A 24,355-nucleotide genomic window follows, 5' to 3' on the forward strand; every position below is an offset into this window, starting at 1 on the left:
CATATATATATATATATATATATATATATATATATATATATATTTATATATATATATATATATATATATATATATGTATATATATATATATATATATATATGTATATATATATATATATATATATGTATATATATATATATATATATATATGTATATATATATATATATATATATATATATATCTAGCCGAAAGCCTGGTGTTGGTGCAGCGGCTAGGGTGCCAGCTTAGGATCCTAGGATCCTGGGTTCGAATCCCGGTCGATCGCTGAATTAACGCCAGGGGGGTTGACTCAGCCTGTCATCCTTCCGAGGTCGGCTAACTGAGTACCACTTCACTGGTAATTCCCTGTGTGTCGTAAAAAGGCGACAAACAGGGTTGGCGGCAGGAAGGGCATCCGGCTGTAAAACATTGCTTCAAAAAGGGGACCAACAAAAACAACAACAACCACGGTGCCCGAAAAAGGCCAACCCCCGCTTTCAGGGAAAAATGGCCTCTAAAGGTGTTTTTTTTTTGTTTGTTTGTTTTTTGCCGAAAGCATCCGGCATTGCCCGGCTTCTTTTTGAATGAATTTACTACTATAATTCAGCTTTTACTCGCGGCCGTGGAAGATTGACTACTATAATTCAGCTTTTACTCGCGGCTGTAGAAGATTGACTACTATAATTCAGCTCAGCTTTTAATTGCGAAATTGGCCCAGCCCGGCCGAGGCGGCCTCGACCGACCTCGCTACCTAGCCTAAAACCTTCCCCGGGCCCGTCCCGACATTTTTAGTTCTTTTTGAATGAATTTACTACTATAATTCAGCTTTTACTCACGGACGTAGAAGATTGACTACTATAATTCAGCTCAGCTTTTAATTGCGAAATGGGCCCAGCCTGGCCGAGGTGGGCCTCGCTCGGTCTCGCCACCTAGCCTATAACTTTACCGGGGCCCGTCCCGACATTTTTAGTTTTTTTGAATGAATTTACTACTATAATTCAGCTTTTACTTGCGGCCGTAGAAGATTGACTACTATAATTCAGCTTTTACTCGCGGCCGTAGAAGATTGACTACGATAATTCATCTCATCTGTTGATTACGAAATGGCCCCAGCCTGGCCGAGGTGGGCCTCGACCGGCCTCGCCACCTAGCCTATAACCTTCCCGGGCCTGTCCCGACATTTTTAGTTCTTTTTAAATGAATTTACGACTATAATTCAGCTGTTACTCGTGGCCGTAGAAGATTGATTTCTATAATTCAGCTCAGCTTTTAATTGCGAAATGGGCCCAGCCCGGCCGAAGCGGCCTCGACCGGTCTCGCCACCTAGCCTATAACCTTACCGGGGCTATAACCTTACCTCCTATCTTTCACCGTTCAGGAGATTAGCGCGTGCAGACAAACAAACAAACAAAAACTTTATTTTATATATATATATACTCGCCGAATGCACCCGGCGTTGCCCGGCTTCTTTTTGAATGAATTTACTACTATAATTCAGCTTTTACCCACGGCCATAGAAGATTGACTGCTATTTATTGACAGATTAGCACGTGCAGACAAACAAACAAACAAACAAACAACAACAACAACCACCTTCAGAGGCCATTTTCCCCGCAGAGCAGGGGTTGGCCTTTTTCGGGCACCGTGGTCCCCTTTTTGAAGCAATGTTTTATGGCCGGATGCCCTTCCTGTCGCCACAGGGAATTACCAGTGAGCTGGTACAAACAAACAAACAAACAAAAACTTTCTTTTATATATACAATAATAATAATAACAAGCATTCTGAGTATTGCGCTGCAATAGATGTCCCCTACCAACGTTCAAAGTGCCATAACTGTGTCAAAAATGATCGAATATGCAAATTATGCACGGTTGATGCTGGTTTTCAAACTTGATCTGAGGTATGCTGAGACACGTGTGTCACGCCTCGCCTCGTTGAGAAAGCCCGCAAGGTCGCTCCGTGGAGCAGCCTGCACGTATTGCACTGTGTGAATTATATAATTACCACCTCACGGTCTGAGGTACTAGCGATTCAGGAGATATCCATTTTTTAAAATATTTTCGTTTAATTAACGATATCTGCCAAACCACGTGACCTATCGCAAATTCCAAAATGACATTTTCATGGATTGACATGCTGAACAGATCTGTGAAGTTCCCCTCGATTGGATCAAAAATGAGGGAGGAGCTCGGTTTTAAAGGTTCATGCTTTAAAACGTCATAACTCTGAAACCATGTGATGCATGACGTCATGCTCGCTGACTTTTTTGTTCGTCATGGGTATGCGATTTTGCCTGTAATGTTTGGCCTCGATCTGTTCAGCCGTTGCAGAGAAAAAGGGGTTTTCGTGTTTTCACGATAAACAATATGGCGGCCAAAACCACGTGACTTGTGACGTCATAAATACCATTAAAATATTCTGCAGACCGAGTCCCCCCCCACGGTGAAAATTTGATCTCAATCGGTCCAATTATTGCAGAGAAAATGGTTTTTAAAGGAAATTAAAACTTAAAATGGCGCTGAGTTAAGGATCATCAGAATTATCAGAATTCCCAAAGTTCAAATTGCCATAACTTTGTCAAAAATGATCGAAACGTCGTGAAGTTCGAACTTGATCTGTAACTTATCATAAGGAAACCAGGTGCCAAGTTTGAAATCATTAGCATTAATAGTATAGAAAAAAATTCCGGAAACCAGTTCTTTGCGTGACGGACTGACGGACGGAGGGACGGAGTGCAAACCTATCGTCTCCTCCGGTGTACACCGGTAGGGGACTAATAAGAATATATAGAAGAAGATAGAAGATATATATATATTCCACACACACATATATATATATATATATATATATATATATATATATATATATATATATATATATATATATATACATATATATACATATATATACATATATATATATATATATATATATATATATATGTATATATATATATATATATATATATATATATATGTATATATATATATATATATGTATATATATATATGTATATATATATATGTATATATATATATATATATATATATATATATATATATTGTTATGGATCCGGGGGACGGCACTCCCGTTAGCAAGGGGGGGGTGGTTAATCCCCTCGTCTTGTTAAGCTGGCCGGCCGACCGGTCCTGGGGGTATGACGTCACTCCCGGTCAGCGCTGAATAGGGTAGTAGGCCAATCCTTCCTATGACCTAAGTACCAGCGCCTTCCGGTAAGCGAGGAAATACTCTCGCCCGGGCCACAGCGTAATAGATGGATTGCGCCGAGCGAAGCGAGCTGCGACGCGGGCCGTTAACAAAGGACTAAACCCGATTATAAGCGGTTCTGCCGAAATCGCACCACAGGTACTCAATTGGGAAATCACGAAGACGATCGGACGAGAAAGAAACCAAAGTAAGAGGAGGAACAGGTATTTATTAATTAACTATACAAAACCAAAGAAAGAGAAGGAACGAAAGCAATATACAGAAGAAGAAGAAGACACAGCGCAAATCCATAAACGGTCTTACTTAAACCCACAGGACAATACAGACAGACTCACTCGAATAGGGAATTGCAGGCAGGAATGGCTGGAGGAGATGGTTCAGGTATAGCGTCCAGGTAGCTCGTTCTCCAGTCCCCAACTCGCACCGCGAAGCAGATGAACCAGACGGCAGGAGCTCTCCTCGTGTCGTTTGGCGTGTGTGAGACTATCACAGGGCAACGGTAGGCCGGCTTTGGCGGTTACTCTCGCGGCTCAGCCGCGTATGTAATAAGCGAACAGTTCCAATAACCGCGAACGATGCGCTCTTCAGTCGCTCAATGCGTTCTCTTAATACCATTCGCTCGCGATGCGTGACCCCCTTCTCATCTCAAGTGAACTCGCCGAGTGCCTCTCCCTTCTTATCTGATCGCCTCTCCTCACTCATCTGCATAAGCAGTCCCTTTTATTGGCCTTGGCCGTATCAAGCCGCCGGGCCCGCTGACACGCCTACCGGTGGGCTCACCTTGGCGATGGTTGGTTGGTAAGGGCTCTCTGACTCCACCTTTGATGACGAGGTGGTGCCACGCCCGTGCTCTGGCGGCTCCTCCCCCCTTCTTCTCCGATCTTGGCCTCTTGTGCAATGGAGTTTTGGGGCGTGTTGCCAACGAAAACAGCCCAATGCAACGGCGACGAACGCCGCCTTACTGGTACTTTGAAGAGACGATTGGGGCACTGAAAGGGACCTATCTTATTTGATTGATGCAACGTAGAGTCAACTATTGGAAACACAGCCTTACCTGGAACACATAATAATGACATAACTATAGAGAGGTCCTAAAGTGTCCTACGTGTTGTACATGGACTAACTAAGGTGCAATCTTTAATTAACAGCCAATTAAGGGGACATGTACACAGGGGTCATTTATAAGGGAATTTACTACTAAATTAACATGTGAAGGTTCTAAAAACCGTAACACAGCACCCTCATTCCTCACGGGACGTCCCGGCCCAAAAACTTTACTTAATGTGATACTCAGGTGTGGTAACCCTCTACTATTAACTTCTCCCCTGAGTGCGACATTTTTAAAAGAGTTAAATATGTCCCGCCTGCTACGTTGCACCCTACCCAACAGATTCACACCCACAGAATAACCGAATTGCGGAATTATTTTCAAACTACATATTTACGGTGGGGAGCATTAATTACAAGACACTATTTGTATTTACATTGCAACCCAGGACCTGTTATTTTTGGGAAACAAAGAGAATCCTGCGGGCGGGAGGAAAAAGCATGCACTGCACCGATACACCACCTCCACATGCGTGGGGATACAGAATTGATATTGCAATGCATCCCCGAGCATGCAAGCACCAAAACCACCAGAGCAAGCACCAGTGAAAAGCACCATCCAGTGCTACATTGCACACACACAATAAAAACAAACTGATGGTCTTGTTCTTCTTGCTGCTCCCTCTGCTGGCTGACGTTTCTTCCAGATGTTGTCATTTTTGATGTTCACTCTTCTTTGCTTGCGGCCTATTTGAGGATCATAAAGAAAAAGGGCACACAACACGTCCAATTTTTTTATTTATGGCCAACAGGGGCCGACTAAGGGTGGTCCACCTGTTATGGCAAAGGGGCCACCTCACCGTGGTCCGCAAGCAACTTTCCTGGGCCATCGTGGCCGGTCCCAGCAGAGGGGCCAGGCCCCAACGCGTGCGGTCCATCAGTGGTGCTCGGCCACAGTACCGTGGTCCATATGGGTGTGGTGCTTAGCCACAAACGTGTGGTCCATAAGGTGGTGCATCGATCCAGGCAGCTGGCAGCGGCGGCTCGGGCACGCAGATGCGGCTCCTGCATGCTCTCCCTCAGTGCCCAGAGAGCACGCACGGTCCATGGGTGGGGAGGAAGACAAAGCAGAGTCAGCGATGGGCAAGGGCGCAAGGATACACATCAATAAAGGCAATGCAGAGTGAGGTGCGCCCGGAGAACGAGCGGAGAAAGCTCATCCCTAACGTACGCCACCCCCCCTGTCACCTACTCTACCCTTGCCCTTACCCCCATATTTACACAACAATTTACAATTACAAATTCGTCACTATCGTCTCGTCTTCCCCATATCTCCCCTAATCCAAATTCATCCGCAATCCCTCCAACCAAATTTGCCATCGATTCAAATTCCTCATCAATTCCTCATAAGGAGGAAGAGATGGAACAACCAGCACAATGTCACCCCCACGTCATGATGCGTCTGACATTCCCAAAAACATTTGCACAAAAAGATAATCAAACCATGGCATGGCGTGGAGCACTGTCGTCACCTCAGGTGAGTGGATGCAGATGGTGCGAGGAGATTTCAATCCTAACTATCCTCTAAATGACTTTAACACTTTTACACTACCCGGGGTCTTTCCCTGCCAAACCATTGGCCGTCTTCCACTATGTGGTTCTAAAAACCAAACTCCCATTGACCAAACTGTGGTGCTCACCAATTTGGGGTCTCACTCCCCCGATTAAACTCCCTGTGCCTTCGCAAAATTTCCGGGCTGGATCGTGTGGCTCCCCTAGCAGGTCGACTCACCTGCACACCTCCGCCACTGCAGTTGCCTCCGAGCTTACCTGCTCCTTACCCTAACCTATCTACCTGGGGAAGGCCCTCTGGCGCTCTCCCCACTCGGTGCCCTCTCTGGCACTGGGCTACCCGGGTCCGTCCTCCAGATCCTCGGGCCCCACTGAACAACTCTACCGGCTCCCAGAGCCCACCTGCGGCCTCACTTGGCCGACATCCTCACAGTGGCGGAGTGCCCATTTAACCATTCACACTAACAGGCCACACGCCCAGCCATTTCCACATCACTAATGCACCCATCCAAACACCATTCTACCACACGCACCACAGATGCCAAAAAAAAAAAAAAAAAAACCTTTAGAGGCCATTTTTCCCCGCAAGCGGGGGTTGCCCTTTTTCGGGGACCGTGGTTGTTGTTGTTTTTTTGTCCCCTTTTTGAAGCAATGTTTTACGGCCGGATGCTAATATGCCAATATCCACCACAATTTACCTATACCCTCTACCTACTCTTAAACTACCCTCCCTGGGTATTCGTGATAGGGGTCCATCTTCCCCAGCCACTCCCTTCGCACCAACCACTCCACTCCACATTTTCCACCATACTCACTCCACACCATCCATTCCATACTCCATTCCATACCAGCTATTTCACACCACCATTCTCCATACACCTGTTCACTTGCTCACCTGTTCACTTGCACACCTGTTCACTTGTACACTTGTTCCATCACACCTGGTGCTCCCTGCACCCTCCTTCCTTCAGGACCATTCACTCAATACAACTCACAATCACCTCACACTTTTCACAATACGCTGCTCAATACACTTTCAATCCTCCAAACCATTGCCTCAGGCACTCAGATTTTCCCACGCTCACACACACATCTTTCCCGAGCATTGCCTCTCAATTCCTCATTTCAACATGCTCACCAGCAAAAACTTCCATGTGCAATGCCTCATCTATCTATAATTCCAGTAATCTCTGTGTGTATGTGTGTCTGTGTGTCTGTGACCGCTGTTTCTCGACAACCACGGGTCCGCTATACTTGAAACTTGCCAGATATATTGCTGGGGACCTGAGGATGTGCCTTTTCAAGGTTTCATATTAATCGGAGAAGTAGTTACCGAGCTATGTCCAAAAAACGATTCAACCAATCAGAGAGCAGCGAGCTATCACGTGTGCCGAACGTGGCGAACAGACTCTGCCTCGGACGGCACATTTGAGAGCGTATTCATTTATTTCACGTTGGCAAACTATGTTGGCGCTATGTTGGCGTTAAACTATGTTTTAGAACTAATTAAAACTAATTTGCGATTCATCGTAACTGCGATATGCGACCTTCCGGACAGTCAAATGAGGACGTCACTTCCGGACTTACGGATAGTCATAGTGACGACGTACTGATGCTGAACGTGGCGAGCAGACGCTGTAAGGTACGATCGATTGTAGTACACGTTTATAATAACTCTGCCGATACAGGCCCGATTAACTGCAGCGCCATCCGAGCTGCGGCGTCGGGACGATACATTCATTGTACGGTCACATCACGCACTTACGGGCACGCCCATGGGCCCATGGGCACGCCCATGCATGCATGGGCGAAGACATTTTTTTTTTTTTTTTTGGGCAAGGAACGGGCACCCACGTACGGGCACGTCCTAGTTCAAAAAAAACCCACAAACACACTGCATCATCTGATCTACCTGGTGCCTTTCTAACTTAGTGCATCCCCAGTCATCCCTTACACTATTGCACATACCACGTCCTTATCATCCACTAATCTATTCTACGTCCCCTCTACAGGTACAATGTCACTACTTAATTCTACAGTTACCTATTGTCATCTCTATGTCCATAATCCATTTATCCTAACCCGCCCTCGGCGAGCTTACACTGCCAAACCCCATAAATTATAGCTCATGTGCCCGGGTATGGGAGGGATGGTGGATTTGCCATCCCTCTACATCGGACATCTCTCACTATCAATTTTGCCCATCCAATTGCTTTCCAATCAAATTTGCCAATCCTTACTGCCAATCATCCTTGCCAATCAAATTTACCAATCCAATTTGCCAATCATCAATTTCCTACTCCTACCAAATGCCCATTAAACTTGAGCCTCGGTGCGTCGTTACATTTTCAAAGCTCGGCTTCGCAAAGCCGAGCGATGAATGCGGGTGGGTTGTCTGCCGCGGTTGGGTCCGTCCGGCACTCGGTGCAGGGGAGGAGGTTTACTCGGCCCGAGATTCCAAGGTCCACCTCGGCGCGGAGCCCTTCGGTCTCCCGCCCGATGGACCAATCTTGCCCGGCCGGAACGCCGCAACCACAAGGGGGTGCCGTGCTGACCCTTCCTACCTTCCCTCGAACCGGGCCGCCCACTTTGCTTAGCAAAGCGCAGACGCGACCGTGCAGGGCTAGGCCCGGCGCGAATCGCGCACGGCGGTTCTTTTGAAACCGCCGTGATTACGAACCCCGCCGGTTCCCGCAGTACCCAAAGCCCGGCACGAACCGAGGGCTCGCGTCGGCTAACCGTCGATCTAACCGCTGCTCCGTTTAACGTCGATGCTTCACTTGCATGCTCACACCACGCATTCCGTTCCTTATTCACACATCCAGGTGTCTCCATACACTCCCTCATTGCACCTCCTCTTACACACCACCCAGGTACACTCATTCCGCTCACAGACTTCATCACACACCTGACCACCGTACACCTTGGCACACACTCATCGTTCGTACACCTCACCAACACACCTCTTCGCGCCCACTCCTCGGTCACATCCCCGGTGACAACCACGGGTGTGCACTCACCTGCACACCCAATCATGTGCTTCACTACCAACTCAAGCGTGCATTCCCACACGCGCTCGACCATTCCAGGTGTGCATCCTTCCATTCCAGGTGTACATTCTCTCGCACCTGCCACAACCAACTCGTGCTCCGTGTCACTCTCACGACTCTCACCACCACACTCGGTCGCGCATTCACCCTTACTCTCGACAGCGCACTCTGTCCTCGGCACGCACTTTTTCCTCACACACACCTCCGTTCCACACCTTTCTTCCCCCGTTACGTCCTCCATAACACTCACCACAGGTGTGCACTCTTCTGCACACCCAATCATCACCGCACTCCCTTGCTCACCAATACCTCCGGCACTCCCCATAGTCGGACATCCTTGCACACATCCTCTTTCCACACACTCTGCACCAGTCGCACACCTCACCAGCGGCCTTTCACGAACGCCCGGGTCTAGCCCAACACCCAAGCACACTGAATCTCCCCTCACACCATATACATTCCCGAGCATATCGCCACTCACCTCGGCACCTCTTCTCTTTCGCTCCTCCGCCACCTGCAAACTCTTTATTTGGTCAGTAAGTACATCATCACGCTGTGAGCACAGACCTTGCACCAATTCCATCACCTCCTCCTTTATCTCCTTTTTAGTCTCCCTCCGTCTCTTCTTAATTTCACTTACCCCCTCTTCCACTTCCTCCAATTTTTGTCTCACCTCCTTTATTTCCCGGTGCGCCCCTTCAATTTCTCCCTCTAAGGCCACCTTGGTCGTTTCTATGTGCGTCCTGACTTCCCGTTCTTTTGTCTCCATTGCCTCGACCACCTCTTCTAACCTCTTCGTCAGTCCCTCATGTACCGTCTGACATTCCTTCTTCGTCGCTATTAATTCCTTCTTTATTTCTTTCTGCGTCGCTTTCAACCCCCCTATTACCGCCGTGTTCTTTTCCACCTGCTCCCCTAACTCCTTTTGTCCCACTGTCAGCTGCTCTACTCCCCACGTCAGGTCTTCTATGCACCCCTGTAACCTAGCCTTGCTGTTCCTCACCTCTTGCTCCACACGCTCCTCACCCCACTTTACCTCTTTGCGTACCCCCGTGACCGCTTCGCTCACTCCGTGCCTTATATCCTCCCCCATCTCTCCCATCTTTTTGGTAGATGCCGCCCTCATCTGCTCCAAATCATTCCTTTGGGCATCCAATTTACTTTCCACCCCGATTTTTACCTCCTCTATCTGATTCCCCATCTGTTTAATTTCCTGGGTGGATTGCTCCCCTATTTCCCTCAATTTGCCTTCCATATTGTTTTCTAACCCCTCTGACCCATTCTTCACCCTTTCCATTTGGTTCTCCTTGGTGGCCATTCTATTTTCCAACCCCGTTAACCCATCCTTCATTTCCCCAATTTGATGACCCACGTCCTCCAGTTGGCCCCCCAATTTACCTTCTAGCCCTTCCAACCTGTTGTCTAACCCCTCAAATTTATTGTCTAACCCCTCAAACATATTGTCTAACCCCTCAAATTTGCGGTCTAATTGCTCCAATTTGCTGTCTAACTTCCCAATTTCGGCACTGGTACCCCTCGCTTCGTCCCTCATTTCTCTCATTTCTGCCCTTGATTTGTCCCCCTCTATTTTCATGTCTTACCCGTTTTGACCATAACGGCCCTTATTTGCTCCATGAATAGGTCCCAGTTCATCGGTGCCGCGGGCGTGGCTACCGCAGCCACGTGCGAGGCGCCATTTTGTGCGCCTGAAATCCCCTCTACCGCATTCGTATTGCTCTCCTCCTCTCTCTCTCCCAATTCCTCCCTGGGGTCCTGGGTTACCTCCAAACCCTCTTCTTCTACCCCCACCGCATCCGACCGCCTTGATCATCCATGGCACGATTTAACTTAGATCTTACTCCAATTTCAGCCGCTCGTAATTTTGAGTGCGTTAAGCGCACTTCGGGTCAAATCCCACACCCAGACACCAATTGTTACGGATCCGGGGGACGGCACTCCCGTTAGCAAGGGGGGGTTAATCCCCTTGCCTTGTTAAGCTGGCCGTCCGACCGGTCCTGGGGGTATGACGTCACTCCCGGTCAGCGCTGAATAGGGTAGAAGGCCAATCCTTCCTATGACCTAAGTACCAGCGCCTTCCGGTAAGCGAGGAAATACTCCCACCCGGGCCGCAGCGTAATAGATGGATTGCGCCGAGCGAAGCGAGCTGCGACGCGGGCCGTTAACAAAGGACTAAACCTGATTATAAGCGGTTCTGCCGAAATCGCGCCACAGGTACTCAATTGGGAAATCGTGAAGACAATCGGACGAGAAAGAAACCAAAGTAATAGGAGGAACAGGTATTTATTAATTAACTATACAAAACCAAAGAAAGAGAAGGAACGAAAGCAAGATACAGAAGAAGAAGAAGAAGACACAGCGCAAATCCTTAAACAGTCTTACTTAAACCCACAGGACAATACAGACAGACTCACTCGAATAGGGAATTGCAGGCAGGAATGGCTGGAGGAGATGGTTCAGGTATGGCATCCAGGTAGCTCGTTCTCCAGTACCCAACTCGCACCGTGAAGCAGATGAACCAGACGGCAGGAGCTCTCCGCGTGTCGTTTGGCTTGTGCGGGACTATCACAGGGCAACGGTAGGCCGGCTTTGGCGGTTACCCTCGTGGCTCAGCCGCATACGTAATAAGCGAACAGTTCCAATAACCGCGAACGATGCGCTCTTCAGTCGCTCAATGCGTTCTCTCAATACCATTCGCTCGCAATGCGTCACCCGCTTCTCATCTCAAGTGAACTCGCCGAGTGCCTCGCCCTTCTTATCTGATCGCCTCTCCTCACTCATCTGCATAAGCAGTCCCTCGCAGTCCCTTTTATTGGCCTTGGCCGTATCAAGCCGCCGGGCCCGCTGACACGCCTACCGGTGGGCTCACCTCGGCGATGGTTGGTTGATAAGGGCTCTCTGACTCCACCTTTGATGACGAGGTGGTGCCACGCCCATGCTCTGGCGGCTCCTCCCCCCTTCTTCTACGATCTTGGCCTCGTGTGCAATGGAGTTTTGGGGCGTGGTGCTAACGAAAACAGCCCAATGCAACGGCGGCGAAAGACGCTGAAAACAGCCCAATGCAACGGCGACGAACGCCGCCTTACTGGTACTTTGAAGAGACGATTGGGGCACTGAAAGGGACCTATCTTATTTGATTGATGCCACGTAGAGTCAACTATTGGAAACACAGCCTTACCTGGAACACATAATAATGACATAACTATAGAGAGGTCCTAAAGTGGCCTACGTGTTGTACATGGACTAACTAAGGTGCAATCTTTAATTAACAGCCAATTAAGGGGACATGTACACAGGGGTCATTTATAAGGGAATTTACTACTAAATTGACATGTGAAGGTTCTAAAAACCGTAACAATATATATATATATTTATATATATATATATACACACACACAAATATATATTCAAATTTTTTTTATCCTTGAATCACCATTGGCAATTCTCAAAGTGCATTTTGTCTAGCTCATGTAAATCTCACTAATTCTTGATTGTTCTTTTATTTTATTTGTACTAATCAACGTTATTCTTGATTACATCCACCATTGTACACTTTTTTGCTATCTCACAGGTTTTGTGTGTTTGAATGTCCCTCAGTACTGATTTAGATTTTTTGTGCAGGCACGATGTGAATTTTTCATTCACTTTCTTTCATGCTGCTGTCTTTGCTAATTGTTAATTTTATTCATTATTTTGCATACGGCCGTTTCCTTTCATTGTCCTGAATGTGGTATTGTAAAATGACAATATTCATGGAAACATTTTATGTTTTTAAATATCAGCACAAACTCTTGGGTTATTGAAATTCACGATATCTCTTTTCAAGATTGATATCATTTGCAAAAGACTGCAATCAGCGAGTTGTAAAATGCATTGAATTAAAATCGACAATTGCAAAATAATTTTACAGATTTAGCAAATCAGTTTTGACAAGTAATGTGCAAGTATTGACTTACGCCAACAGAATATGAAATAACCATCTCATGCTGTGGCCTAGCTCACATGATGTTTTTACACAACTGCTGGTGCTGTGATTGAACGATGCGACATGTTTGAAATGCCATTTATCACTATTATCCACAATCGGTGAGAAGCTCGACTTGGATCACATGACTATGTCTATATGATCGAAGACTATTTCACTTTCATACTTTCCAAACATGGACAGCCTCAATATTAACATCACTCACCACTTAACATTAGCGCATTCACGTAATATAATCAGTCTGCAATGATATCCGTTCATGCAGTTTTAAATTGGGGTGATTGGTTTAGCTTAATGAATGATTTTATGAACATTTGGAATGTTCTGGATGCAGTTGTGTATTTGATTTGATTTTTGTGCAGTTGAGAAGGTTGAATTCTAAGTTATTACTTTTCAAGAAGGTTGGAGTCCTTGGGGGAATTGGAAGATTGGATTAGCATTGATGGAAGTTGTGATTTAATATGAATCGAGGGGATTGAGTGGGAACACTTTGTATTTGTCATGTCGAATGACTCCAGTAGAGCAATACTGCCATATTTATTTTCATCCTAATGCACCTTTTTCCCCCTTTTGCCTCAGTCTACATTTCTTTCCGAAGTGCTGCAGTACCGTGCCGGCACCATGCCCGATCACAACCTTTTCACTCTGGTGAACAACAAGGTAAGTAATTCATTCACCGAAGCCCAGCCTTGATACTGAGGTTTCTCTCAAATGTGGGTTTTAGTCGAACTTTGACAATGGGCCTTTTCAATTTCTGGTCTGGGATTAATTCCAAATGAGAGAAGAAGAAATTACAAAGTGTTGTGCTGATGTTTTTGTTGGCAGGCTTTGCGATATGAGCTAACCTTTAAAAGGGGGGCAGCCATCTATCCATTCCGCTAGTTCTTGATTGTTGTGTTGTTCAGCGTCACATCATGACTTTCAAAAAAGGTAGACGACGTATCAGTGCCCTGACCAAATTACCAAATGTCTTCTTTTGCTAACTTTTGTCGAATACTGCTTCATCAACTTCGAAATATTTCAATGTTGGAGTTGGGAAATATGCATCCATCCACAGAGTGATGCACACACAAACAGTGATGCACACACAAACAGTGATGCACACACAAGCAGAGCGATACACACACAAACAGAGCGATGCGCACACAAACAGAGCGACGCGCACACAAACAGAGCGACACGCACACAAACAGAGCGACGCGCACACAAACAGAGCGACGCGCACACAAACAGAGCGACGCGCACACAAACAGAGCGACGCGCACACAAACAGAGCGACGCGCACACAAACAGAGCGACGCGCACACAAACAGAGCGACGCGCACACAAACAGAGCGACGCGCACACAAACAGAGCGACGCGCACACAAACAGAGCGACGCGCACACAAACAGAGCGACGCACACACAAACAGAGCGACGCGCACACAAACAGAGCGACGCGCACACAAACAGAGCGACGCGCACACAGACAGAGCGACGCGCACACAGACAGAGCGACGCGCACACAGACAGAGCGACGCGCACACAGACAGAGCGACGCGCACACAGACAGAGCGACGCGCACACAGACAGAGCGACGCGCACACAGACAGAGCGACGCGCACACAGACAGAGCGACGCGCACACAGACAGAGCGACGCGCACACAGACAGAGCGACGCGCACACAGACAGAGTGACGCGCACACAGACAGAGCGACGCGCACACAGACAGAGCGACGCGCACACAGACAGAGCGACGCGCACACAGACAGAGCGACGCGCACACAGACAGAGCGACGCGCACACAGACAGAGCGACGCGCACACAGACAGAGCGACGCGCACACAGACAGAGCGACGCGCACACAGACAGAGCGACGCGCACACAAACAGAGCGACGCGCACACAAACAGAGCGACGCGCACATCCGCAGAGTGACATGCACGATCCGCAGAGTTATGCACACGCCTACGGAATGATGCATACGTCCCAGATGATAGCCTCTGAGAAAAACAAAAAATAGTGTTTCTTGATGTGTTTTCAAATGTGACATTAAATATGTTTTTGCCTTCTGATTGCAGGGTTCTGTTACTGCTACTGCCACGTACTTACAGCTGCACCGTCGAGCGGAGCGCATCACCACTCTCTTGTTGGAGAAAGGTCGTCTCAACAAGGGAGAGCATGTCGCTCTTGTATACCCACCCGGTCAGTGGTTTTAAACATAAGTTCCTATATTGCTGCTTACTTATTGGTTCCCTTTTTCAATAATATTTACACCCCTTCCCTTTCACCCCTTGCCTTCGCAATGATACTATTTCTATCCACTGCTTCCTTTGAGCCCCCTATTAAAACATATAAGCTATTTTTTTTATAATACAGGTCTCTCTCTCTCTCTCTCTCTCCCCTCTCCCCTCTCCCCTCTCCCCTCTTCCCCCTCTCCCCTCTCTCCCCTCTCTCCTCTCTCCCCTCTCCCCTCTCCCCCCTCTCCCCTCTCCTCTCTCCTCTCTCCTCTCTCCCCCCCCTCTCTCCCCCCTCTCTCCCCCCCCTCTCTCCCTCTCTCTCTCTCTCCCCTCTCCCCTCTCCCCTCTTCCCCCTCTCCCCTCTCTCCCCTCTCTCCTCTCTCCCCTCTCCCCTCTCCCCCCTCTCCCCTCTCCTCTCTCCTCTCTCCTCTCTCCCCCCCCCTCTCTCCCCCCTCTCTCCCCCCCCTCTCTCCCTCTCTCTCTCTCTCCCCTCTCCCCTCTCCTCTCTCCCTCCTCTCTCCCCCCTCTCTCCCTCTCTCTCCTCCCCCCTCTCCCCTCTGCCCTCTCTCCCCTCTCCTCTCTCCTCTCCCCCCTCTCTCCCCCCCCCTCTCTCCCTCTCTCTCTCTCTCTTTATTTGTAGCAGCATTGGTGCTTATGGGTTACTCATTGCTCGCTTGCATCGTACAGCAGTGTGTGCAATAATGCAAATGGTTACTGCTGACTTGGTCTTAGGTGCATCCTTTATTTTTCAGGGGTGGACCTTGTAACGGCCTTCTATGGCTGCCTTTATGCTGGATGCGTTCCTGTTACAGTGCGACCACCTCATCCGCAGAACTTAACCAGCACTCTTCCGACTGTCAAAATGATTGTCGAGGTAGGTGCAGTCTACTTTAAGAGCAAGAATATGTCGAGTATTCATGTTTGTTGAAAAACAATATATTTTCAACAAATTGATTTTTTTATCTTTCTTTTAATCACTGTGCTTTTTAAAGAGCCTTACTTCCATTACATTAACATTGTGCGACATACCACGAAATTGGAAACTCTGATGAAAGATTGGTTTTTTTTGTATACAGAATCGAGGTTAATGGAATAGTGAGAGCACTGAACGGATTAGGAGACAACAGAACAAAAGGATAAGTAGAGAGGGGGAAGGACACAAACAACAGGGTTGAAGGATAAAATAGGGGGAGAATTGGACAAATAAAGGATGTGTGGAGGAATGAGGGGCAAGGGAGGACTCACGGGGTGGACAAGCTGGATACAGAAGCAAACTGTCAGGAAAGAAAAACTGAAAGTTAGGTTGTCGTTGAGCTGTTCAAAAAATCATTTCAATTAAGTTATGAAAGAAAAGGTTAATAAGTGGAGAGGGGGAAGGACACAAACAACACATGGACATATGTCGTGTGTGGACATAGCTTCTATGTCCACATGGAAAACACATGGACATAGCTTCTACCCCCACTAATTCACCCCAGGTCCACCTTGTTTGAAATTCCAACTTCTTTCCTGGAAGTCCTGGCAGTGTCCATATGTTTATACCTCTCCCGCCCCCCCCCCCCCCTTCACATGCCTCCCCCCAAAGCCCTCTCCCTCCCACAGATCTCTCGATGTCTCCATGTCTCTCGGTCCCTGCTCTCAAATGTTGTGTTTGTGTCCTTCCCCCTCTCTCCCCATCTTGTCTACCGCTCCCGATGTTATTTGTTTTATGTGTCTGTTTGTCTTTCTGTGTGATTAATGTTCGCTCTTTCACGAGCCTCGATCTTGTATACAAAAAAAATAAAAATAAAATCCACAGGTGTACTTTATTCTGAACTATGGTTCTATTCTTTTGTATGAGTTCTCTTGTTGTGTACCTCCCCTCGATCCACACGGGCGCACACACACACAGAAGGTGCTAATTGTCTCACCATCATCAACATCGGGAGATCTGAGGGAGGGAGAGAGCTTGGGGGGAGGAGGCGTGTGAAGGGTGGGGGGAGGGTGGAGAGAGGTAAAAAAAACACATGGACATAGCTAGCACTTCCAGGAAAGAAGTCGGTATTTCAGAAAAGTGGATCTGGGGTGAATTAACGGGGGTAGAAAAGATCAAGCTTTTGGATGGGGGAAGATAAGAGAAGGTGGTGAACAGCTGTTTTAAAGACCTGGAGGGAGGAGAGGGATTGAAGAGACTGAGGGAGTTTGTTCCAGAGGTGGGAGTAAAGAGGAATGAAAGAGTGAAGGTGAGCAGAGAGTCTTAATTTTGGCAAAATTTCGTAAAGACAATACTCCAGAGGAGAAAACTACAAACACAAACTTGGAGTGTTGAGGAGAAGGAGATAATCCTCCAATGCAAGATGTATTCCATACATGAGGCATGGGGGAGTAAAGGTAAGGGTGAACCATATCTGCAAAAATGCAAACATCCCAGTACCAGAAAACCCATGGAAACACGAACCCAGGGCAATCATTTAAAATTAGGACGTCATGCTCATGTAAGACCTGATGATTCCATCGAGCATGAACATAGAAAACAAAGCATTGCATCCGGACATTGTACTCAAGAACAAAAAGGAAAAGACAGCATTGCTGATTGACTTATCAGTACCCAGCAATGTTGACCGAAACAAAATAAAAAAATAAATAGCACCGCAAAGCGGGCGTAACTCCTCAGCCCATACATGGTGAAAGGAAGCATTGATGATAATTTGTTATTTGAAGCGAAGTTGTATACCGAGTAGGACAGGAACTGCAAGCAATGACATTTTCGCCCATGAACCCATTAACACATTTTGCACCCATGAACCTTCCTCTACTCAACCCCGACACACACTGCAAAAATGGGTTTAATCGGACAAGCCGTTCTGCTCGAAATTGACGGAAACCAATTTCAAGATGACTAACGTGGCGGCCATATTGAAAATCGCAGCACGCCCATTTTCGAAAGGAACCTTCCTCTACTCAACCCCAACACACACTGCAAACATGGATTTAATCAGACAAGCCGTTCTGCTCGAAATTGACGGAAACCAATTTCAAGATGGCTGCCGTGGCGGCCATATTGAAAATCGCAGCACGCCCATTTTCGAAAGGAACCTTCCACTACTCAACCCCAACACACACTGCAAAAATGGATTTAATCGGACAAGCCGTTCTGCTCGAAATTGATGGAAACCAAAAGTTGACGGAAGCCCGGATGGCTGCCGTGGCGCCCATATTGAAAGTCGCAGCACGCCCATTTTCGAAAGGAACCTTCCTCGACTCAACCCCAACACACACTGCAAAAATGGATTTAATCGGACAAGCCGTTCTCCTTGAAATTGATGGAAACCAAAAGTTGACGGACGCCCGCCCGCCCGCCCGGACGACGCCTGTGACAACAATACCCCTTAGCCCATTGGGCTGAGGGGACAAGTACTGGTACATTCAAAGTACACCACCCCCATGCCAAATAAATAAGTAACATCCTCCAACGTGGCATTGCCGGGGCACCTCCGGCGCCGGGTAATACCACCGTGCAACACATAGACGGTATTGGGAGGGAGAGGTGGACAATAATTGATTAATTGTGTAATTAAAATCACTAAATATTAATCGTAAAATAATTTCTTAATCAGTTGCGCTAAAAGCATACCTCAACCACCAGTGTTTCATCCAAAGCTGTAACTTTTTGAAAATTAATTAAATAAGTCATGAATCAAAAAAAAATTAATTGATTAATTGACAAATGAATAAATAATCGATAAATTGATGAATCAATAAATCAAAAATATCCGTTATAGCCACATCACTTGGTCACTGCCGTGTCAATGTCAGCTTCCCAGCTCAAAAGGCGCCTGAGATATTGCCCAGATGAGAAGGAAATAAATAAGTACTTAATTAATCGATAATAATTAAGCAATTAATTGATTAATGAAAAAAACAAAAAATATTGTTTTTGCCAATGCATGTGCTCACTATTGTGCCGAAATTCCAGCTTCCTAGCTCAAAGGTTGGCTGAGATATCGCCCGGACAAACAAACAAGCAACCAGAGTGAAAACTGAGCACTCCCTTTCAGCATGCGTCATTGCCGAGCCCCCTTCGGTGTCCGGCAATGACGTCATGCAGCGCCTGGATATGGCATCGGAAAGTCGGAAAGCACTAGGCATGCGAAAGCACTAGGCATCGGAAAGCCCTAGGCATACGCAAGATTGAAGGTCACGTCTCTTCAAAGCTGTCCATGCGCGCATGCTTTCGAAGTGAAGTAACTTTTCACAATTGTGTTTTTGTCGAAACTGTATCTTTCCTTCGGTGTGTGTAACTATTGGTGTGTCTTTAATAGTATTCTTGGTGTTGGTTTTTCATACCTGTGTACAGAATCGTCGGTTAGTTCGTGTTGCGTATTCTGAGGCCTAGTGTAGTACTAGTAGGCTACCGTGTCTGACCTTGGCTTGAGGCTTTGTTTCTGTCTCAGCGGTTCTTCGATTGCGCTCGCAATTACTTTCGGTCTCTATTTTTCACGTTTCACGTTCGGTCTCTGTCTCTGTTTTCATCTTAACTCAAAAAAAAAAAAAAAAAAAAATTCCCTTCTCTGTTCTTATCCGTTGTTCGTTCTTATTTGTTCGTTCGTTCTTCGACCACGTTGTTCGTGATCACGTGTTCACGTCGTTAAAAAATGTTTCAACTGTCCCCTGAAGAACTGTATTCTGTCATATACTATAACACCTTTTTCTTCTTCTTCTATAAAAGGATGTTTTTGACTTGCTCACCAAATCTATTCATTCCAAAAAAAAATTCCATCTCTTACAGTTACAGCGCCTCTTTCATACATTCCCTAAACTCTCCAGAACTCCACCCATCCTTCAGCGTCCTCAAACGTATTTTTGACTCGAAGGTCTAAAGAAACTCATTTTGCAATAAATGTTCGTTTCCCATCAATCGTACATTTTTCAAAATCCAATCTCACCCCTCCCCTCCAAATCTTCCCCATCACCCCTTCCCTCAAAAACTTCCCCATCACCCCTCCCCTCCAAATCCACCCCCTTGCCCCTCCCCTCCAAATCTTCCCCATCACCCATCTCTTTCAAATATTCCCCCTTGCCCCTCCCCTCCAAATCTTCCCCATCACCCATCCCTTTCAAATATTCCCCCTTGCCCCTCCCCTCCAAATCTTCCCCATCACCCCTTCCCTCAAAAACTTTCCCATCACCCCTCCCCTTCAAAACTTCCCCATCACCGCTCCCCTCCAAATGCACCCCCTTGCCCCTCCCCTCCAAATCTTCCCCATCACCCATCTCTTTCAAATATTCCCCCTTGCCCCTCCCCTCCAAATCTTCCCCATCATCCCTCCCCTCTAAATCTACCCCCTTGCCCCTCCCCTCCAAATCATCCCCATCACCCATCTCTTTCAAATCTTCCCCCTTGCCCCTCCCCTCCAAATCTTCCCCATCACCAATCCCTTTCAGATCTCCCCCCTTGCCCCTTCCCTCCTAAACTCCCCCCACTCCCCTCCCCTCCGAGACTCTCCCTCACTCCTCCCCTCCGAGACTCCCCTCTCACCCCTCCTCCTCAAAGCGTCCTCCCCGCTTCTTCCCCCTTCCAACTTTCACCTTCATCTCCCTCAACCTTCTGCCTCACTCTTCCCCCTCCTCAAATAACACCTCACTGCCCCTCACCCAATCACCATCAAACCTTTTGTCCGCCCCATTCTTCCCTTTCTCCAAGCTATTCTGAAATCTCTGACACACCTTCAACAGCTCTCCCTACCTCTTCCACATCTTACCCTACCGCCCCCCCACCCCCTGTTCTGTATCCGATGCTCCCCCTTCCTCTTCTTTAACAGTATGGACCTCAAACATCCGGGGCCTTCGCTCAAACTTGACTGATCTCTCCATACAGGTTGCTTCTGACAAACCAGACGTGATCTGCTTTACAGAAACTTTCCTCCTTCATGATGTCTCTGATTCCTTGGTATCTCTCCCAGGTTACTCCCTCCTCCGGTATGATAGACCTGAGCCTCGTCCTGGAGGGGGGGTTGCTATCTTTATAAAAAACTCTCTTCCTCACCCGCCCTGCACTGCCCTCTCTCCACCTCACCCCCAGGAATACCTTTGGCTACGGCTTCCCCTTCGCTCCCACCTTTTGTTCATATGTGTGTTGTACCGTCCACCAAACAGTGATCACTCCATCTACATCTCGCTGTGATAATATGGACCAACTTCTATCTCCCCATCCCAACTCTCTCTTCCTCATATGTGGTGATTTCAATTGTCACCATGCCATTTGGCTGGGTGTGGGTACCTCTCTCACCAGCCATGGCTCTTCAGCAAAGGACTTCTGTGACTCACTGGGACTGACACAATCTGTCAATTTCCCGACCCAGATCTCAGTCAACAGAGCATCTTCTCTTCTGGACTTGGTTATGACTAACTTCCCTGAAAATGTCTGCTGCTCTTCTTCTGTTCCAATCGGCTCATCTGATCATGTGCTTGTTAAAGTGGACATCTCTCTGACCATTCTCAGAGAGCCTCCTCAGTGTCGACGAGTCTGGCATTTCACTCAGGCCAACTGGAACGGTCTTCAAGCAGCCATAAATCATCTGGACTGGTCTCCCATCTCTACCGCCTCTGACATCAACTCATCCTGGGAATTCTTCCAAAGTAAATTGCTCTCTCTCATGCACAGATTTATCCCATCTTGTCTTCAGTTGTCATACCCTTCCTCCCATGCATGGTACACGGAATCTTGTCGTGAGGCTATTGCCCAGAAACAACTTGCTTTCATCTCCTGGAAAGCAAATCCAACGGAAGGAAATCTCATTTCCTTTCACAAAGCCCGAAACAAGTGTGTGTCCACCCTCAGGAGAGCCAGGAAACAATATCTCTCCGTTCTCAGGACAGAACTCTCTTATCTGTCTCCCTCTTCCAAATCCTGGTGGCGTCTGGTCAAATCTGTTTCTGGTGTTTGTTCCCCTTCCATCCCCTCCCTCACCTCAAACGGCCACACGGCTGACTCCGCACGTGAAAAAGCTGAATGCCTCAACTCTGTGTTTGCCTCTAAATCTTGTGTCCCAAACCCATCCCTCTCTGTACCCACCGTACCCAGTCATACCCAGCTGCTCCTGGACTCTGTGTCCTTTCTTCCTGACAAGGTGGAAAAGTTTCTGTCAACCCTCGACTCTGATTCTGCAACTGGACCTGACGGCATCAGCCCACGGGTCCTAAAATTCTGTTCTTCCGCTCTTTCACTCCCTCTCTCTGTTCTCTTCACCCTCTCTTTTGCTCAAGGTCATCTGCCATCTGCTTGTAAATCTGCCAACATCACCGCTTTGCACAAAAAAGGTGCAAAAACAGATCCCAGCAACTACAGACCAATCAGCCTTCTCCCAATTATCAGCAAAGTCATGGAATCCATCATTGCTTCAGATATGAAATCTTTCCTCTTCTCCAATGGCTTGATCTCTGATCATCAATTTGGTTTCAGACCTGGTCACTCTACTCTGGACATGCTGCTTCTGCTTTCTCAACAATGGATGGAGGTCCTCAATGCCAAACAGGAAATTAGAGCTGTCTCCCTTGACATATTACGTGCCTTCGATACGGTCTGGCACCCCGCTCTGCTCACCAAACTCTCCTCTTTTGGTATCCATGGAAATCTCCACGCATGGCTGGCGGACTTCCTCTCTAGTCATAGTCAACGTGTGGCCCTGAATGGGTTTCTCTCATCTCCTCTTCCTGATCAGGCTGGAGTTCCCCAAGACAGTGTTCTGGGCCCTGTGCTTTTTCTGGTCTTCATCAATGATCTCTCTGACTCTCTTGAAAATCCTCTCTATCTCTTTGCTGATGACTCTACTCTCTGTCGCTCCATTCTTCATCCCTCAGATCGGCAGTCTGCAGACTCCTCACTCTCTGCAGACCTGGACAAAATCACAGACTGGGCAAACAAGTGGAACATGTCTTTCAATCCTGACAAATCTCACACTCTTACTATGTCTCTCCGAAAAGTCCGACTGGACAACCCTCCCATCCACTTTCTGAATAATCCTCTCCAAGAAGTTCTGTCACTCAAGCTTTTGGGTCTCACTATCTGCCACGATCTTTCCTGGGAAAACCACATTTCAAATCTGGCCTCCAAAGCCAGTCGCCGACTGGGCATCCTCCGTCGTGCGAAGTCCTTCCTTGGCACACTTGAGCTCCTCACCACATACAAGGCTTTCATCCGCAGCTCAATGGAATACTGCTCTCCCCTCTGGGCTGGTGCTCCTGCCTCACACCGAGCTCGTCTTCATGCTGTTGAAACCAAAGCGTTCAGAATCATTGGAATCTCCCGCGATGAAGCTAACTCCAAGGGCCTTTCACTCACTCACTGCAGGCAGGTTGGTGGTCTTTCCGTCTTCTACCGACTCCTCTCTGGCCTTGCCCCCCCCCCCCCCAGCTCTCTCTGGGCTCTATCCTGCAAATATTCCTACAGGTCGCACAAGATCTGCCTACAACCCTCTTATGATTAAACTGCCAAAATCAAGACTCTCTGCTCACCTTCACTCCTTCATTCCTCTTTTCTCCCGCCTCTGGAACAAACTCCCTCACTCTCGTCAATCCCACTCCACCCTTCAGGTCTTTAAAACAGCTGTTCACCACCATCTCTTATCTTCCCCCATCCAAAACCTTGATCTTTTCTACCCCTGCTAATTTCACCCCAATACCACTTTTTTGAAATGCCAACTTCTGTCCTGGAAGTCGTTGGTGTCCTTGTACTTCTCCCACCCCCCCCCCCCCCCTTCCCATGCCTCCTCCCCCCAAGCCCTCTCCCTCCCACACATCTCCCTGCTCTCAAATGTTGTGTTTGTGTGCTTCCCCTTCTCTCCCCATCTTGTCTTCCGCTCCCTCTTTTTATATATTTTGTTTGTCTGGTTGATTTGTTTGTGAAGTAAATGTTAGCTCTTTCACGAGCCTCGATTCAGTATACCAAAAAAAAAAAAAAAAAAATCCTCTGTTTTGAAGGGACAGGGGCCAATGTACATGCAAAGCCAATATTTCTCCTCATTTGGCTTTGACATTCTCTGGATTTGATTTTTCCGATTTCAATATTTAACATTTACTTTATTTTCTGCACCCATTCTTCAAGAATGAATCGCACATTTTAGGATTGAATACATTTGAAGTAAATTTGAATTTTTATGGTGATATTTCGCAGGTATACACGAGCTTTAAGTTGCTACTGTTGGTGTTGGTGTTGTTGTTGTTGTTGTTGTTGTGCCTTCTTGCTGGGGGTCCATGTTTGAAATGAACTCCCATT

The 24,355-nt window shown here is 47.3% G+C and overlaps 1 protein-coding gene across 1 annotated transcript in view; it reads left to right on the top strand.

The window, feature by feature from the left end:
* LOC137430925 (disco-interacting protein 2 homolog C) overlaps positions 1-24,355 on the top strand; it is a gene marked incomplete in the record, with an annotated part of 587,612 nt that overhangs the window by 455,936 nt on the left and 107,321 nt on the right. The window contains 3 exon segments of the mRNA XM_078782629.1: positions 13,462-13,542; positions 14,944-15,067; positions 15,855-15,976. Of these exon segments, the coding sequence (XP_078638755.1) occupies positions 13,462-13,542; positions 14,944-15,067; positions 15,855-15,976 (327 nt within the window).

The sequence above is a fragment of the Myxine glutinosa genome, chromosome 7 (genome assembly GCF_964187855.1).
Source record: "Myxine glutinosa chromosome 7, kmMyxGlut1.1, whole genome shotgun sequence".
NCBI classification, from domain to species: domain Eukaryota; kingdom Metazoa; phylum Chordata; class Myxini; order Myxiniformes; family Myxinidae; genus Myxine; species Myxine glutinosa.